Source organism: Saccopteryx bilineata, chromosome 1, assembly GCF_036850765.1.
Source record: "Saccopteryx bilineata isolate mSacBil1 chromosome 1, mSacBil1_pri_phased_curated, whole genome shotgun sequence".
NCBI classification, from domain to species: domain Eukaryota; kingdom Metazoa; phylum Chordata; class Mammalia; order Chiroptera; family Emballonuridae; genus Saccopteryx; species Saccopteryx bilineata.
In genome coordinates this window covers 366,788,581-366,806,983 of record NC_089490.1, presented here as the reverse complement: position 1 = coordinate 366,806,983, position 18,403 = coordinate 366,788,581, and the positions used below count along the sequence as shown (strand labels likewise).

At 53.0% G+C, this 18,403-nt stretch overlaps 1 protein-coding gene across 7 annotated transcripts in view; it reads right to left on the bottom strand.

The window, feature by feature from the left end:
• NAV2 (neuron navigator 2) overlaps positions 1-18,403 on the bottom strand; it is a 405,016-nt gene that overhangs the window by 14,672 nt on the left and 371,941 nt on the right. For all 7 annotated transcript variants that reach the window (XM_066251118.1, XM_066251119.1, XM_066251121.1 and 4 more), the window contains 8 exons: positions 14,256-14,409; positions 13,032-13,194; positions 12,199-12,299; positions 10,002-10,097; positions 7,003-7,171; positions 3,282-3,517; positions 1,051-1,205; positions 56-127 (listed from right to left, as the gene is read on the bottom strand). In XM_066251118.1, coding sequence (XP_066107215.1) covers positions 56-127; positions 1,051-1,205; positions 3,282-3,517; positions 7,003-7,171; positions 10,002-10,097; positions 12,199-12,299; positions 13,032-13,194; positions 14,256-14,409 — 1,146 coding nt within the window. The remainder of the gene's footprint in view (positions 1-55; positions 128-1,050; positions 1,206-3,281; positions 3,518-7,002; positions 7,172-10,001; positions 10,098-12,198; positions 12,300-13,031; positions 13,195-14,255; positions 14,410-18,403) is intronic.

Sequence of the window (18,403 nt, the reverse complement as noted above, 5' to 3'; positions counted from 1 at the left end):
AAATGCTCACCACAACACCCGGCACAGAACAGGAATTCCGAAAGGGACGTCTTACCTGAAGTTGTGGTGAAGCTGCAGGTTGGGAGTGGAGGAGGTGGCCTGGTTCATCGTGCCGATGATGTACGGGCTGTGGGGACACGAGGGAGAGGGCGCTCCATGAGTCAGAGCTGGGCTCGAGGACGGGGACACGAGGGACAGGGCGCTCCGTGGGTCAGAGCCAGGCCTGAGGACGGGGACACGAGGGACAGGGCGCTCCGTGGGTCAGAGCCGGGCCCGAGGACGGGGACACAAGGGAGAGGGCGCTCCATGGGTCAGAGCCAGGCCCGGAGACGGGGACACGAGGGAGAGGGCGCTCCGTGGGTCAGAGCCGGGCCCGAGGACGGGGACGCGAGGGAGAGGGCGCTCCGTGGGTCAGAGCCGGGCCCGAGGACGGGGACGCGAGGGAGAGGGCGCTCCGTGGGTCAGAGCCAGGCTCGAGGACGGGGACACGAGGGAGAGGGGACAGGGCGCTCCGTGGGTCAGAGCCAGGCTCGAGGACGGGGACACGAGGGAGAGGGCGCTCCGTGGGTCAGAGCGGGGCCCGAGGACGGGGACGCGAGGGACAGGGCGCTCCGTGGGTCAGAGCCGGGCCCGAGGACGGGGACGCGAGGGAGAGGGCGCTCCGTGGGTCAGAGCCGGGCCCGAGGACGGGGACGCGAGGGAGAGGGCGCTCCGTGGGTCAGAGCCGGGCCCGAGGACGGGGACGCGAGGGAGAGGGCGCTCCGTGGGTCAGAGCCGGGCCCGAGGACGGGGACCCGAGGGAGAGGGCGCTCCGTGAGTCAGAGCCGGGCTCGAGGACGGGGACCCGAGGGAGAGGGCGCTCCGTGAGTCAGAGCCAGGCTCGAGGATGGGCACTCGTGTCCAGGCCTGTGGCGTCTGTGTCTAGGCCGATGGCTGGCTGCCTTCCGCCCACCATGCTGACCACGGCCATGAGCTAGCACAGCTCCCTGACAGCACACGTCACGTGTAGCTGTTCTCCCGGGGACCAGGGGGCCCGGAGCTGGCCTTTACCATTTCTGGTCCTTGCAGTTGAGCAGCCCGTTGAAGATCTCGCCCAGCGAGCTGACGTGGTGCAGGTTGTCCAGGATGATGACGACAGGCATGTCCGCAGCGCTGTTCTCGCTGGCGCACTGGTCGGCGAGGTGGGACAGGTACTGGCGCAACTCCTGCAGAGGCCGGGAAGGACAAGGGGGTGAACGCGCCCGATGAAGAGGCACATGCTCGGGGACGTCACTTCGCCCGGGCCAGCGTACGGGCACGGGGGGTGGGGACGGCCGGGTCCTGCCGTCCGGCGTTCACCAGGTAACAGAAAGCCTTCAGCCCAGGGCGAGAGCGCAGCGCCACGGAGGGAGCCCAGGCCTGGCCCAGCTCCCTGCTCCACCAATTCTCTGTGAACTGTTGCCATTTTTTCTTGGCTATTTTTTATTATGCCAACCTCCCAGGAAGCTCTGGAAGGCCGGTACCTTACTGCTAAGTATGATACCTGAGTTCTGCATAAGGTGCTCTCTCACAGCACCTACTGCCTGAGAGCCGTTTACACGGAGGCCCTCGGTAAATCAATACAGCAGAGCCCCCGTAAGTCCGGCTGATTAGCTCTGTGGCAGATGGACGGCCAACAGTGCAGGTGGAGGGGCCCCCACGCACAGGGGCCTTGGGAGTCTGGTTGAGGTGAACTGTGAAGAACAACTAACTGTGAGATCGGCTGTAGCTGGGCGAGAACACAGGCCAGCGTGGGGGGGGGGGGCGGAGGCAAGGCCTGTGCGCCAGGGAAGGAGAGAAGGAATAACGGTGCAGCAGGGGGAAAGGCTGACGTGGTGAGTCAGGAACTGGCCGGAGAACCCTGGGCGACCGGCTGGTAATAGCACCATCACGACAGCTGGCGGGACCTGGAGCTGGGCACAGCTCTCTGGGTCTTATACAGGGGCTTCTGCAGCCCACCGCCACCCTCTGGGGCAGGCCCCATGGCTAGCTCCCTTTTACAGAGGGGGAAAACGAGGCGCATCCACGTCAGGCGACGGGCCTGGATGCAGACCCGGTGCCTCTTCAGGGTGCTCCTCCTCCCAGACTGCCCGGCACACTAGCTGCCTCCTCCCAGACGCACGCACCTCCAGTCTAAGTGCGGTGTGCTAGCGACAGAAAAGCCCAACTTCTGAAGTTCCTAGTGAGTTTTCCTTCCTTTAACCCCTCTCTCCTGGGTTCTGGGCCTCAGCCTTAGAAGGACAGGGAGGGCTCCTAGGACCCCCTCCTCGCTCAGGCCTGTGGGCACAGGTGGTGAGTTGTCCCCTGGGCAAGGTACCACCAAGGGGCCTTCTCTCACTCGACCTTCAGGGGCTGCTGCCCACGGGCCCCTTCTCTCTGGTCCTGTCCACACATTGAAGTCACTTGGGAAATGTGTGAATGGCATAGGTTCCTGGCCCACATACCTACTGAAACAGATCACCTGGGAATGGGGTCTAGGAATGCCCATCTTCAGGGATGCCAGGTGATTCCTAAGGTGGCAGAGTCATTTCCATTTCACCCTTGACTCTCTGCCCCTTTGCAGAGGGCCACCCAGAGGGAATTAACAATTAATCCACTACGAGGATAACAACCTGGTGTGAGAAGACCCCTCCCAGTTCCGGGCAGGACGAGGCCCAACCACCCGAATGTTTCCACGGCTCCCTGTGAAGAAGGGTCAACCCTCTTTGCTGGCTCAGAGTCCAAGGTTAAACTTGAGCTCCAGCCCACTTCTCAGTACCATCTGCCTCCAGACTCAGTTTCCCCCTCTGTGGGATGGGGATAGCAGCAACTATTCCCTTAACGGTGGACGGCTGTGACCTGGGAGGTGGCCAGCTTACTATCACGGGGCAAACAGACTGTCAGTGTGAGCTGTTGTTACTCTCGTTCCAAGAAAAGGGTTTCATTCTGGAAAAACAACAGCAAGTGATAAATTCTTGGTAAACTACAGTTGACACATCTGACACATGCTCAAAGAACTGTTAGCACTGAGCATGCGGCTCATAGCGGGGAAGTAAGAAATGAGATCAACGTACAGATGGAAGTTCTTAGTGGGAAGTTTGGGGTCAAAGCCTCACTTTCTGCCGGCCACATTCTGACCTTCCCACTGGGCTCTTATAATCACCAAAGGCGGGCGTATAGAAAACGCTGCTGTCCCATCAGCATGGGGGGGGTGACATCCACAGCTCTGAAAGGGCCAGAGAGTGACCCCTGGCTGGGCAGCAGCTTCCGAAAGCCCCCCTCACCTTGCTGGACTTGTGGTCCACGTTGAAGGTGGCGACGACCCCATCTGTCAGCTCCCGTCCCTCCCGAAGCACCAGGTACTCCGAGAGCCGGTTGGCCAGGTAGGTCTTCCCGGTGCCGCTGGGGCCGGAGAGGATGATCCGCCGGTGTTCCACCAGCAGGGACACGTAGCGCTGCAGCACAGGCTTGGGGATCAGAGTCTCGAAGGCCAGCGAGTCCAGGCTGTGTTCTGCGAGCCCTGCGTTCGAGAGACGGGGAGGGCTCTGAGCTCGCCCGGCGGGGGCGAGACAGGGAGAGCTCTGAGCTTGCCCGGCGGAGGCGGCGGGGACGACAAGGGCGAGACGGGGAGAGCTCTGTGCTCGCCCGGCGGGGCCTGCGGGGGCCTGCGGCCGCCCCTCTCCCAGCAGCCTGCTCACCCACAGCCCCTGCTGCATGGGAGGCTGAGAAGGAGCTGCTGCTGGCTTCCCCTCACCTCTCAGATCTGGGCCCTGGTCCTCATCTGTCCTTGTAAGATTCCCAAGACTCTGGGCGCTGCTTGTCTGTCTGGATTTGCCAGACCGATGGCGTCTGCCCAACCCAAACCCGAATCTCCCACGTCTGCCCGCATCCGAGGGTTCTTCCCTCACCCTGTCCTCCCCTGCGTGCCAGCAGGTGCCCCTGCTTCCCACACTCAGAGGTACCATGAAGGTAATAACACTTTTATCTTTAGAGTAAGCACAAGCAGAAGAGGACCATTTGGGGGATGGAATCCTGGCAGACCTGGGCGGGGCTGGAACGCTACCTCCCTCCGAGCCTGAACACTATCAGGAAGAAACTCAGCTTCCCCTTTCCTACTGGGGACAGCTCCATTCGTCAGGGCCGCTGGCTTTACAAGAGCTAGGTTCTCAGTCTCACGCCCGAGAGAGGGTCCATCCAAGGTTACTTGTTCAGAACCTAAGGTAATTCTGTTAAAAACTCACCTCAAGAAAGCCAGTATATACAAGAAGCTATCAATGGGTACACAACTAAAGGGAACAACTAAGTGAAACGAGTTGATGCTTCTCTCTCTCTTCCCCTCCTCCCTACCAATCAATGAAAAAAAAATATTTTTAAGGAAGAAAGAAAGAAAGGGAGGGAAGGAGGGAGGAAGGGAAGGAAGGAAGGAAGGAAGGAAGGAAGGAAGGAAGGAAGGAAGGAAGGCAGTACATGCAAGAAAAATATTAACTGAAAAAGATTTATTGTTTTAAAAATCCCACCTTCTTTCCACATAATTATTATACAAAATAGTGCCCCCATAAGGCATTTATATGCTTTGTTTTAATCCTCCTGCAACCAAGAACAGCCCCTAAAGGCAGTGACTGTTCCAGAATGACCACGGTGAAGTTTCCCCAGTGACCCACGTTCTAGGTACAGGCTAAGACTTTCCTGGTACTGAGTTTAAGGGAGCCGATGCGGCTCAGACCTCCATGCAGAGTATGGAGCACCGGGTCTCTAGTCTAAACTTAATAACAATGAGGGGGAACCTGCTAGGACACCTCCCTCTGCATCTGGGTTGCTGTTTCGACCTTTTGCTACAAACCCCCTGGGAGTGACTGCTCTGCAGACAAGTTCACTTCAGAGCAGCCCAAGTCAGCCCCACCTCCAGGACCACCGAAGCGAACCACCTGCAGCTCACAGATCTCTCAGCTCACACCCGAGGGTGGTTGTTAGTCTCAAGCACTTCAGGAAAAGAGTCAGGTCTCAGTGAACAATACACTGGGCAGCCCCCGGAGATGCTAAAACAACGTGGTGGGCCGACAGCAACGGATGAGGCTGCTTCACAGGGCGGCACGTTCCCTCAGAGGCGGCTCATCTCATCACTGTTTCTACAGAGCTTATCTGGTCTCAGCAGTGGATCCCTCCTTTTACCTCCTCAGTACTTGCAACGCTCCCCGGTAAGGGACAATGCACACTCAGCAGCGGATGAGACGCAGTTTGAACCCCTAAGTGTAAGGCTTTCCTTAAAGCAGCTGTTCTCAACCTGTGGGTCGCGACCCCGGCGGGGTCGCCTAAAGCCATCGGAAATACATAATGCATATCAGGTATTTACATTCCGAATCATAACTGTAGCAAAATTACAGTTATGAAGTAGCCACCAAAATTATTTTTTGGTTTGGGGTCACCGCAACATGAGGAACTTTATTGCGGGGTCACGGCATCAGAACGGTTGAGAACCACTGCCTTCAAGGGTTCCTATAGTGGACAGCTGTGTGGAGGGCCTGGCACGCTTCCCACCTTCGCCTTGTAGGGCTCCTTCTTCCACGGGGAGTTCACTCCGGGTGGTCTAAGCCTGGCACACCCAGCACCTGCCCCCAAGCTTGACCACGCTGAACCAAAGCCTCTCCCTGGTCATAGAGACTGACTCACTGATGGGCGTTGGGGTTCACAGCGGGGCAGAACCACCCCGAAACATTTTCTGTCGCTCTTTTCCAGAAAGACAATGTCTTTCTTTCTTTTAGGTTCCTAAGCTAGAAAGATGAGTCAGGGCTGCCAGGACCATTCCATGTGCAGAGAGCTCAAAAAATAAGAGCAGCTGAGGTCAGGCTGGGCCTGGTGGCCCCGCCGGGACACCTGAAGCTTGCTGTGTTGGTGGCATATCCTGGGTTTTCCAGGTACAAGGGCCTTGATGTTTCCATTCTTGCTAAAGCCACGCGGCTCTACCACTTGCAGTCCAAGGCCACAACTGTGGAATCTCACTTGCCAGCAGGGTAAGGGTATGTGGGAAGTCCACGCAGTACCTCATGCTTGTCACGGGCAGAGCGAGATCCGGGTTCCCACTCAGGAATGCTGCGGCACTTTGAGAAAACCTGCCAGTCGGGAAACAACATGTGCGTCCCACGCCCCCCGAGCCGCACTATTCACACTAGAGGGCTCAGTGCCCTCCAGGAAGTAAGGAACAGGACAACCCGGAGGCGGCTGCCAGCGCACTGTTTGCTGCTCTGCTCTTCAGGTGGTTCATAAAATCTAGGAAAATGGGGTTTTGCAGTCAAATGCATTTGTGTCTGCCTGGATTAAACAGCATTCTGAATGGCAAGAACTGGGACATCTGGTGTGCCAATACACTCCTGCCCCCTGCCCCCCACATCCTAATGGGGACACTGATGCACTTCCCCAGACTTATTTGGCCACGAAATCTTTTTTTTTAATTTTCCTCCACAAAATACTTTGTGGGCCTGGAATTCCACAGAACACACTTTGGCCTGGCGCTTCACATCTTTGGATGATGAGGCCATCGGAAGCTCCGGCAGCATCATGCGTGGGTGAGAGCTTCAGCCGTTTCACTGGGGTGCTCAGAGCGACGCCTCTCTAGCCTACAGCAAGTGGTGGTTTCTCATCTGTAGGGTGGGATCCCGTCCAAGGCTTGCTGGCAAGAGTAATTCCCTGGCATTGGTGGGGCCCCATTTCAACAAGGCTATTAAGATTCCATCATCTCAGAGTCATCAGGCTAATGAGGCCTTTTGTTATATAATTTCAGCAATAAACTAAAATTATTTGTTTCCGAGGGTGGTTGGAAAAGCTGAAGACGGTTCAGCTTGCTTAGATAAGAGTAACTGTGGTTGGAAAGAGGAAAACGACCACCACCACCACAACCCACATCCACACGCACACACGGAACTGCGGCCACGGTCTGCTAGGCCACGTCACAAAATAAAAATGCAATTCCTGAAAGCTCCAAAGCTCCGGCCTCTGCAATCGGCGAGGTACCTTTGACGGTCACCGAGATGGTAGTGTTCTCGCCCACCAGGTAGCCACAGGGCAGAAGCTCGGGGGTCTCAGAAGTGTTGCTGCGCTTGACCTCCCCGATGCTGTAGCCGACGACACTATCCGAATTCAGCCCCAGCTGACTCACTGGGTCGACATGAATAATGTATTCCTGGGGAAAAAACAAAGACTCCGTCAAAGATGCAGCTGAAAGTCTGCCCATGACTCATGTTTTCATTGCATGATCTACAGTCACCTTCTCTTCTTTCTCTGCCAAAGCCTGGGTTGAAGTCGACTGTGGAACGGGCGTGGAAAGAGCTGGCTTTCTATGGGGACGGTGCCTTCCTATCACAGGCCTCTTAAAATGCAGATCCGTTTGGTTAGTGGTGCATGTGTGGGGAAGGAACCCTAACAAGACTGTGACTGTTCGGTCTGGATCAACCAGGCATGGAAAAGTTAGGCTGCTTTTCCTGAGTTCTGCTGATGTGTTGAAGATATCAGGATCTGTGAATGGTGCTGGAGAATGTATGAAGAAGTGACTCGGACAAGAAATCTCTCCACCAGCCCCTTCTTTTGGCTCAGAGCAACAAGCATACTGATGTCCAAAAGATCAAAACCCAGGGCTGCTAGAAAGAAAGCAGCTGTTGGAACTTGACACAGGAAGATGCGTCCTTAGTTTGAAATACAGAAGAGCCCCTCCCTCTTAGGTGTGTGACCACACGGTTTTCCAGTCAGTGAACTTGCACGAAGAGTCATGGGCTATGAGTTGGCCAGAAAGATGGCCAAGGTGGAACCCCAGTAACAGACCTCTTTTTTTTTTTTTTAATTTTTTTTTTTAATTTTTAGAGAGGAGAGAGATTGAGAGAGAGAGAGAGAGAGAAGGGGGAGGGAGGAGCAGGAAGCATCAACTCCCATATGTGCCTTGACCAGGCAAGCCCAGGGTTTTCGACCGGCAACCTCAGCATTTCCAGGTCGACGCTTTATCCACTGCGCCACCACAGGTCAGGCAGACCTCTATCTTTAACCGCCTCATTTCCTCACATATAACGCCTCACAGGTTCTTCTCAGTCCTGCTGTCTATCTAACCCAACTGGCCACCAGCAGACACAAGGTATTAACCTGGGCAGCAGGCCTGGTCTGCCCTTGTGCTTAGCATCTCCTGTCTGCTCACATTTCCTTTTTTTTTTTTTTTTTTTAAGAATTATTTGTGGCCCTGGCCGGTTGGCTCAGTGGTAGAGCATCGGCCTGGCATGCAGGAGTCCCGGGTTCGATTCCTGACCAGGGCACACAGAAGAAGCGCCCATCTGCTTCTCCACCCCTCCCCCTCTCCTTCCTCTCTGTCTCTCTCTTCCCCTCCCGCAGCCGAGGCTCCATTGGAGCAAAGATGGCCCAGGCGCTGGGGATGGCTCCTTGGCCTCTGCCCCAGGCGCTAGAATGGCTCTAGTCATGACAGAGTGACGCCCCGAATGGGCAGAGCATCGCCCCTGGTGGGCGTGCCAGGTGGATCCCGGTCGGGCGCATGTGGGAGTCTATCTGACTGTCTCCCTGTTTCCAGCTTCAGAAAAATAGAGAGAGAAAAAAAAAGACTTATTTGTGGGTTTGTAGATTTATTTACTTATTTATTTATTTATTTTTTCACAGGGACAGAGAGAGAGTCAGAGAGAGGGATAGACAGGGACAGACAGACAGGAGTGAAGAGAGATAAGAAGCATCAATCATCCGGTTTTCGTTGCAACACCTTAGTTGTTCATTGATTGCTTTCTCATATGTGCCTTGACCACAGGCCTTCAGCAGACCGAGTAACTCCTTGCTCGAGCCAGCGACTTTGGGTCCAAGCTGGTGAGCTTTTGCTCAAACCAGATGAGCCCGCGCTCAAGCTGGTGAGCTCAGGGTCTCAAACCTGGGTCCTCCGCATCCCAGTCCAACGCTCTACCCACTGCACCACTGCCTGGTCAGGCTGTCTGCTCACATTTCTATAGACTGGCCCGTGCAGATGACGGGTGATCTTTGGTCAAAGAACAGAATTTTCTGTGTGAAATCACCTGTATTTAGATGCTAGAAAGAGACTACCGTGTACTAGTTAAGGAAAGTCAGGCCAGTGTAAGGAGACCAACATGGTCTAGTTGTAGATTCATGACTTCGGGCAAGTGACCCAACCTGAGGTTTACCTTCTTCACCTTTCAATGGGAAAACAGTAGCTCCTTCTTCACAGGCCTGAACATAACTTGGGGTAAGGTAAGGAAGGTGCTTAGCATGGTCTCAAACGCACAATCTGTGGGTCACTAGTACTGCACAGGGGATATGATCAGTGAACACTTATGGCTGCTAACTTATTTCAGGACAATAGAATGAAGTATCCTTCGTTTAAAGGTTAGAAAGCTTCCTTTAAACCACATTATACTGCAAGGTTCACCTCAGCACCCATGAGTGGCTTCTCCTGTGGCAAACACCCACCCCAACGATGTGATTAAAATAAATACAAAAATATATAAGATGCCAAAATCCTTGACACTGACCGCTGATCAGATGTTAATGTCACTTGCAACACAAATCACAGAATGAAGTGTTGGCAAGGACGTGGGCAAGCCAATTAAATAGTCTGAAATAAAGAAAGAAAATCAGATGTCTCAGACCCACCCAAAGAACACACACTTCAAAGCAGATGCAACTGGACACAACTCTAAGGTGAAAGCAGAATTTAGATATTAGCAGTTCATTGTCAGAGGTTCAAATTGCTCAATGCTTGAGAAATGATGCACTGGCTCACCAAGGACCACCAAGGGCAGCTGAGATTTAGTCCATCAGCAGTCTGTACTTACCACCTTCCTTCTGATCATTTGAGTGCCAGGCGACAAGTCCCAGCAACATAATGATATGGGAGAGGGGATGAGCCTGAGAAATGGCCAGGTTCAGGACACAAACCCTGCTTCCCTCGCTAAGCCCAGCCTCCCCCGTGCCCCACTTCAGGCAGACTGCCCGAGTCGTCTCCTGAAAACACTTACTTTGAACAGCCGTCTAACCACCCCATCGAGCACATCCCACTTCGTCTTGCCACTGACTCCAATGCAGCCAATGAGAAAGAGGTGCGGTCTGGAATCCTAAGGGTAAGGAAATGTACGCAGGTGAAAAACAGGTGGATCTCTTCTGACAAGAGTTTAGCAAGGACTCAGATTGTCCCAGAACTTCACCAATGGTTTGAGAGGGGAATAAAAGTCCTATTTGTTTTAACATCAGATATAACAGATTGAATGCAACAGTCTTAATATCTTTCCCTGCTCTATTGCTAAAACAGGAGCCTATGGGGTAGGAAGTGAAGATCTCCTTTCTGTAATCTAGTACCTTCTTTTAAACACATACCTTGTACAGCGCACAGATCACATCCTTTGCCTGGAATGCTGTCCCTCTTCCTGACGGCCATTTTGCCTTTTCCAAACCTTGTTTACAAACTCACCTCTTCCAGGAAGCCTTCAATGATTAACTCATCAGGCTCAGAGCTCACATTGCTTTAATGGTTCTGTATACAACTTATATAATTGCATAGTCTGTATTGCTTACTTTTAGGTATTTCTGTCTTATTTGTAAATTAAAGTTTGTCTTCTTGCTAGATCTTAAACACCTTTAGGATAGAATAGGTTTCTATCTTTTCTTCTTTTTTTGTTTTTAAAATAATGTTTATTGCTTTTCTTCTAATTAAAGGTTAAAACATGCTCAATCGAGAAAACTAATAAAACTCTGAGAAGTTTACAGAAAAGTAATCTTTTTCATCTCTGTCCAGATGTCTCTGCATAGTGCGGGCCAACTAATTACACTGATTAAAGAGAAGCTAATAGAACATTCCCTTCTGTTGGGTTTTAAAATATCTGACATGCTCATAAAGACGTAGATTTAGGTGAAGGGTGGGGGGCAAGGAGGAGTGTATATGGAAGTTAAGCAAAATCAGCAGAGGAAAGAGCACCAGGCCGCAGTGAGGTGACCTGGCCCTGTCGCTTGCTTTGTAACCTTCAGCAAGAGATGCTTGGGGTCTTAGGCTCCTCAGTTGTAAAATGTAGATAATAACATCTGGTCAACCAACTTCATTTGGCTTCTGCAGTGATCCAGAACCACACAGTTTTTAAAGTGATTCATAAAACTCTTGTAATAATCTATCTGTTCGTGTTGGTAATCACCAGAACATAACACATTCCCAGGTATCGCCTACATTTATTGTAAGAATGAGTTTCCCCCCTCTACCAGCGAGGTTATAAAAGTGAAGCTCTTTATTGGATCTTTCTAGCTGACACAATGCTGAAGCTCCTGGCAGCCCTTGCGCTCCTGGGGCTAGTCCCTCAGAGACACTAGAGCGCCAGCAGCTGCCCCGTGGAAAGCCCGGCAGAGACGGGTCTGGCGGCAGACGCTTTGTTTTGGTGGGCACCACGGTTCCCCAGCTCTCAGAGACTACAACAGCCAGGCTGACTAGAATGCTAAGAGCTAACAAACCAAAAACTGAAGGGGACTTGACACAGCGACTCATGAAGCCTTGTCCCATTTAGTTGTGTGATGGTCATTCAGAGCATCATTTGGATTTAATCATGAGACTAAAAAAAATCACCTTTGATTTTCAATTCCTACTTCTACCTCAAAAATAGAGCCTGCTGGAGATGTGGCCTCCTGAGACTCTGGACGAGAACAGAAGCTCCTCAGAAAACTCAGATTCCCCATCCTCACCCCCAGTGAGTTGGCACGTCCCAAGCTTCACGTGTAGCCGCCCCTGTACTCCCTGGATGTGGCTGCCTCTGTCAGTATCAGCTCCACCGGCAGCCTCGGACAGCCGGATAAAACAGCTGCTCTTGGGCAGCTCACTTCCGTTCCGTCTCTGCTAAATGTGCTTAGCTGCCTCTGAGGTGCTTTGGGAACATACTGAATTCAGAAAAGCCACTGCTGAGTGACGTCAGTGTTCAGTTAGTTGCGTGGAAGTGAATGTAGCACTATTGTTACTACTCTTTATTAGACTTTCCAAGCATGAGAGAGAGGGAAGGGCTATTCGCTCACTTTAATTGTGTCAAAATGCCGCTGGGGATTATGGTTAGTTGAGGAGAGCGTTAGTAGTACTTCCAAATCACCTTAGGCGCTGAGGTTATAGGGTTTGATGGTGAAATCGCTAAGCTAGGTAGTTCTACCTGGGGGAGGAACAGGCAGAGCAGGGAAAGGGATCCAACTAACCTCCTTCCACTTCATTTCCTCCTGAAAGCTGACAACTATCTTAACATGCCTGCCTCCTTCCTTCCGAGCCGAGCATTCACCAGTGTCATCCAGCAACATGTCTGCGAATGGAAAACATCAACAGCCTTAGGCACATGGGACAGCAAAGCTGGCTTCCTGACACCCCCACTGCTTGTTGGAACAGCAGTGGGACAAACCAGGTGTCGGGGTGCAGGGGAAGTGGGGGTGGCAGGGGAGGGCAGAGGGCAGAATGGAGAATGCAACCACAGAAACCAATGGTGGACCAACCAAGGAACCAGCAGGCTGACAATGTGCCCTGCCAAATGGAAGTGCAAGGGTGAGACTCAACCAAAAGAGCGACAGCAGCATCAATGGGTAAGAAATCAAAGCGTCAGCCTCAATAGGCTTACAGAGAGACCTAGACCAGCTCGCGAATTACCACGTCCGCCTGGAATCCAGCCCGAAGGCGGGAGGACCACGGATCAAGCCACTGCCCCAAGTGGGACCAGCGGCCGTAGGGTTTGTATGCAGCATTCAGTTTGTACATCAGCCTCTTAAAATGAATCAAACAGAACTCAGCATGGTGGGCGAAGGGATCCAAACTCATGGCTGGAGAACTTGAGGCGCTGGAGCAAAGCATGACAGCAGTCTAACGGCTGGGCTCATGTTGGCAGCGGACGCACACCCACACACACACACACACCCCCCAGGTGCACACACGCCTGTTGCCTTCCCATTTGATCTGTTGACCTGCTTATCTTGGGGCTCTGGCTTAGAGACCGGAGTGCCAGCTGCAGGCCCTGTCCTGCCCCCAGCCCGGTGACACCACTCACCCAGGCTGGTTGACTCCGTGAGGTTCAGGCTGTGCTGGGAGAGGCCCATGGACTGCCTAGGGGAGGCAGACAGGGACACCTGGGAGGGTGCCCGGCTGCAGCCACTGCCTTGAGACTCCGACTTCAGCCGGTCATTCTCTGCTTTCAGCTTCTCTATTTCACTCTGCGAAGGGTAAGGGAGATGCTCATTTACTGCGCCGTTAGATGTGAACAGGCCTTCTCTGGGGGAAGGACTGGAAGTCCCCTGCAGGGATTAAGTGGGCAGCCCAGGCGAGGCAGAGGAGAATCCCTCCTTTCAGAAAGGTGGCCTTTGAAAAGGCCTCAGAAATGCATCCTAAAGTCTGAGTGGTAAGTGAAAAGGAATCTTTCCTAAGAGGTCTGAGCCATGGTGGGTTTGGAGAGGTTTCTTGACTGCGGGAATTCTGAGCCTTTATGGAGCTGCTGTGCATGGTGAGCTGAGAGCGGCACACCGCACAGCATTTCCCAACACGGCTGATGGAGGAGCGTCCCGTTTATAGAGTCTCCCACTGAAGGAGTGTTCCACAGAACCTCCTTTGGGAAATGCTGCCCTCCAGGGAGGTCCGATTTAGAAGAACCCACAGAGGTCTCTCATTCTGTGAATATTTATAAAGGACCTATTCTGCGCTAAACAGTGGTGCTATTTCCAGAGAAAGAATAGCTCAGAAGACCCAAATGCCTTCAGTCTATGGCAAAAAAGGTGAGAGGGGTTGTACAGGAATTCAGGTGGGGGCACCAATCTTCCAGCTGCAGGACTTGGAAAGGCCTGTGGAGGGAGAGGCATCAGGCTGAGCCTCCCGGGAAGGCCCACGTGGATGTGCAGCAAGACGCCCCGGCGGAGGAAGAACGCAAACCAGAGAGCCCTGCGCGTGCGAGGGGAGCGGGAGCGGGTCCTCTGGCTGGCGAGGAGGGCCTGGAACGTGCAGTTGTGGGGGGATTAGGAGAGGAAAGCATCCTGCAGACGGCCTTGAAGGTCAGGTGAAGTAGACTGAGACACGAGCAGCAGGAGAGCCACTGGAAGTCTCACACAAGGAGGAACAGGGTTACTCTCATACTTTCAAAAGATTGGTCTTTATGTGAGAGGACTGCCGCCAGGTTCTGCGGTCGCCTTGGGGTGTGGTGGGGACCAGCCATGTGCCCATCCTCCCCGACAGCCCCGGGCCCCGCCCACGCTCCCCGGCCCCGCCCACGCTCCCTGGCTCTCACCTGCATCCTGTTCATGGCCTCCCGGAGCTGGTCGAGCTGGTGCGCGGAGCTGAGGGCTTCCAGGCGGATGTCCGTCAGCTTCATCTCCTTGTCCCTCAGCTCGTTGCGGAGCTGCATGACTGTCTCGGCCTCGCTGTCCATGCACTCGGAAATCCTAGGGAAAGAGGCACGTCACTGACAAAGGCAGCTCTACACTCACCTCCTTCCAGGCCTCCAGGGACCACGGGTCCAGGTCCTTCATCAGGTTTATCCCTTAGTAACCCCGCACAACCAGGGGTCTGGTGCTTCCTGGAGGTGACAATATCAGAAATACCTGACACGCACAGATTTTATGGCTTCCCCTGTACTCTTCTCTTTGCGGCGCTCTGGCAATCGGAATGGTTTTGTTGTGTGCCTGTTAGAAAACTCCAATAACTAAGGACAAACAGAGCCAGAAAAAGGGAGTAGTAGTAACCTTGGGGGTTTGACTCCTAGCCCCTACCAATATGTACACAGCTGGGCCCCTGTAATGACACCACATGTGGTGTCATTTAGATCCTTGAGATCTAAACCCACTCAGAGAAATGAGGTCAACTGTCTGTTTTAAAAGATTAGATAATCCAGGGTCAGGCAGCCTCGGGGGTGATTTTTATTTGTCATAAAAAGAAAGGAACCTAAAGATAGAGGTGGAGAGAGTGAGTTCTCTTAGTCACTAAGACGCACTCCTCTAGATGTCTGGGAGCGGCTTTCATTCATTCCTCTGCCCTCAGCACTGCGCCACAAGCTCACGGCAAGGGAGAGAAACACCTAGTCAGAGAGCAGAGAGGATGACGGGACGTGGAAGCCAAAGTGTTATCTGAACAGCACACAGCAGTGTAGCCGGGAGTCTCTCTTTCTCAGCCACACTCCCAATCAAAGGGACCGGGGGACCCCACTGAGCCCCTCTTTCTTAAGAGGAGGTCCTCCTTGTTTGATTTAGTGAAATCTGCTCCTCAGAGACCTGGCACGTCATCACACGATGGAAGATCATAAAGGTCACGACGAATTGTAATGCTAGAAAAGATGGTTCTATGAAAAACAAGTTCTGTTAATTTCAAAGATCACAGGATTGGGAAGGAGGGGTGATCCAGGATAGAAAGTTTCGACTTTCTTGGACTACAGACAAAAAAAAAAACAAAACCCCAAAAAACCCAAAAGTCCAAACCAAACAAAACAACCCTGAGTTCATAAAGTTAGAAAGCTGAAGCTGATTATCTCTGAAAGGCATGGTGAGCATGTGGTCTCTGCAGAAATAATCAAGTGAACCCGTTCCATAAAACCAAAGTACTGGATTTGGGGCCAAACAAAACCTGACCTGTAAAACTGGTTGAGGGTGTGGAAATGCTAATTGCCGGAGAAAAACCATTTATAATTGTTAAAAGAGACTTCACTGTATTTTGGGGGCAGAAAGGCTAGACGAAAAATTAACAAAATCCTTCAATTGCAGTCTTCTTGACCTGCACCTGAACTATTTCGATTTGAAAGACACAAAGAGAGTAAAACCACCTCCTATTTGTCAGACTTGCCAGCAGCGAAGGCAACTTCTCTGCTTCAAAATCTTCTGAAACCTCCAATGGACTCCTGAAAACGCTGTGCCTACTTCCATTTCACACCTATGAGAAACCCACGCCAAAAGGGACTAAAAGGCCTGGAGAGACAGAAACGTCTTCAGCATTCAGGCCATCCCTTCCCTGCTCAGCCCTGCGCTTTGAATAGCTCCGATCTGTAAGGTTTAACTATAGTCATGCTTTTGTTTTGTTTTTGGTTTGGAAGTTTTGCAACAGTAGCTTGCAAAAACTGGTTCTTGAGAGGTCTACAGTTTCTTGATTTAAATGGAGTATCAAGTCAACTAAATTCCAATGTGACACTCTGGTCTCGGCCAAACCATGCCCTGCACAGACCCCGAAGGCTCCGATTCACTGCAGGGAGCGGCTGGCTTTGGTTCCCACTGTGTCAGCAAGGCGCTTCGCTCCCCTCTCCTTCAGATGGTCCGTACCCGCTTTCCCCAGAAAGCTTTCTCAGCAAGAGACAACGTAATTCCTCCGCGCCCACCCACTTTGTGGAATACAGCGCCCAGGTAACTTCGCAAAGCTTGGCGCAGGATTCTATGCAGGGAAGCAAACCCGAATGAAGGAAGTCTGTGTGGGAAGTAACCGCACAAGGCCCTCCCGTGCTCCCTCCAGAAACACACTACTGCCAGGCCACAGGGAGCGATGGCCCACAACACGGAGATGCGGGTGAACACGCGGTCTTCTGCAGCAGCTCCAGGAGTCAGTCCCCATCCCTACTGGCCACAGCAGACCTTCTCCCCGGGTTCCTTCTCACACTACACTTCGGTGATGTCCCTGATAACCGGGCAATCCCTGCCCTCAGTAAGCACTCCACACAAGTCTGCTCACTTCACCGGAGACATACTGAAGCAGCCGATGTATATACCATTTCCACTCAGTTCCTAACATGTTACTCCAGCACATTCCCACTTTTTGGTCCAGAAGGCAGGGCTGGTGGCATACCTACTTTTCAATGCCCTGAGCGTGGGAAACACTGCCTTCCCACATCGCCATTCCTTTCGCACATGGGATAGGACCCTTTCTAAGTCCTGGCTCCTCTGCCTTTGCTCTCTTTGAACTGCTTCTCACAGCTACACTTGCACATTCTTACAAACCCTTCCAGGATGGAAAGAAGCATTCACTCTGCCCACCCCTTGGAAAAGTAAACCCAAAACAAACAGCGTCCAGTGTTCAGAGACGCTGTGGAATGTCCAAAAGGCTGGGGAGCCAGGCACCTGCCGGGCCCAGGCCCTGTGGGGACGCGGCTGGGAGGGAGAGTCCTCCAGGTGGTGTCTGGGGGCCTCTGCACTGGTACATCATCGCCGCTCTCTCCTTATCTTATGTGGACCCAGAGAGTTCTCCTGCCTCCCGTTTCTTCTCTCAGCCCCCGGGTCTCTCACCAGCTGCTCTCCTTTCTCTTCCTCAAATATCAGTGTCCCAGAGCTCAGTCCTTGCCCCTCTGGCTCTTCTCCATCTCCATCCAACCCCTTGGAGACGCCCTCCAGTTTCCAGGCTTTCAATGCCAGCGACAAGCCCATGCCTCCCAACTCTATACGTCCACCAACTGGTTGGCATCGCCATGTGAATGTCTCCTGGGCATCTCACACATCTCCACGTGCTTCCACTTTTCTTCTAGAATATATCCTACGTGCACCCAGAACTGACACCTAGCATCCCTCACTCATTCATTTCACCTAAGATTTCAAGGTCTGCAAAACCAACAGAGTGGCTGCCTCCATGGAGCTTAGACTGTTGAGTCTTGGGTGGCGGTGGAGGATGGTAGGGGACAGAGGAAAAAGAACCAGGAAAAATGTGCGTAACAGGTCTGTGATATTTGCAACAGGAATAAGTGAAACGGCAGGGGGAAGAGAGGAGATAACAGGGTGTGCTGGCTGGGGACGGGGTGCTGTTTGTTGCAGGGTGCCTAGGCGAGGCCTTACTCATCAGGTAATATCAAGCAGCCAGCCGCAGGCAATGAACATCTTGGGGAAAAGTGTACCAACAGAGGGCACAGGAGGGGCAAAGGCTAGAGGCGGGGAGTGTGGCTGGGGTGTTCAAAGAAGGAGTGGACCAGAGCGGGGTGGGTGAGGGGAAGGTACTCTCACCCTCTCCCACGTTCTCCCTTCCTCCACTCTTGTCCCCTATGTGTTCCTTACTCACAAAACAGAGACTGATCATTGCGAAGCACTACGTCAGATCTCACATTCTTGCTTAAATCTCTCCAGTGTCTACCCGTCATATGAAATCAGATGCAGATGGACTTCAAAGCCTCACACGTTCTAGGCTCCACCTGTCTCCATGGCCTCGTTTCCCACCTGCCCATTATGTGGTAGCCACGCTGGACATCCCTCTCTTTTTCAGACGTCCAGCCCCAGGTTCCTGGCCGCCCTGCCCATCCCCCCCCCCCCCCAGCCCCGCTCTGACACATCAGTATCACTTGTCCCCTTGCAGATGGGATGGCCCCGAGTCTTGCTCCAGAGACTGTGGGAAGAGGTGACATGTGTCTCTCCCAGACACGGCCCACAAAACCCTCTGCACTTCTTCCTCCCCCACCTGTGGCTAGACACACACACCCAGCAG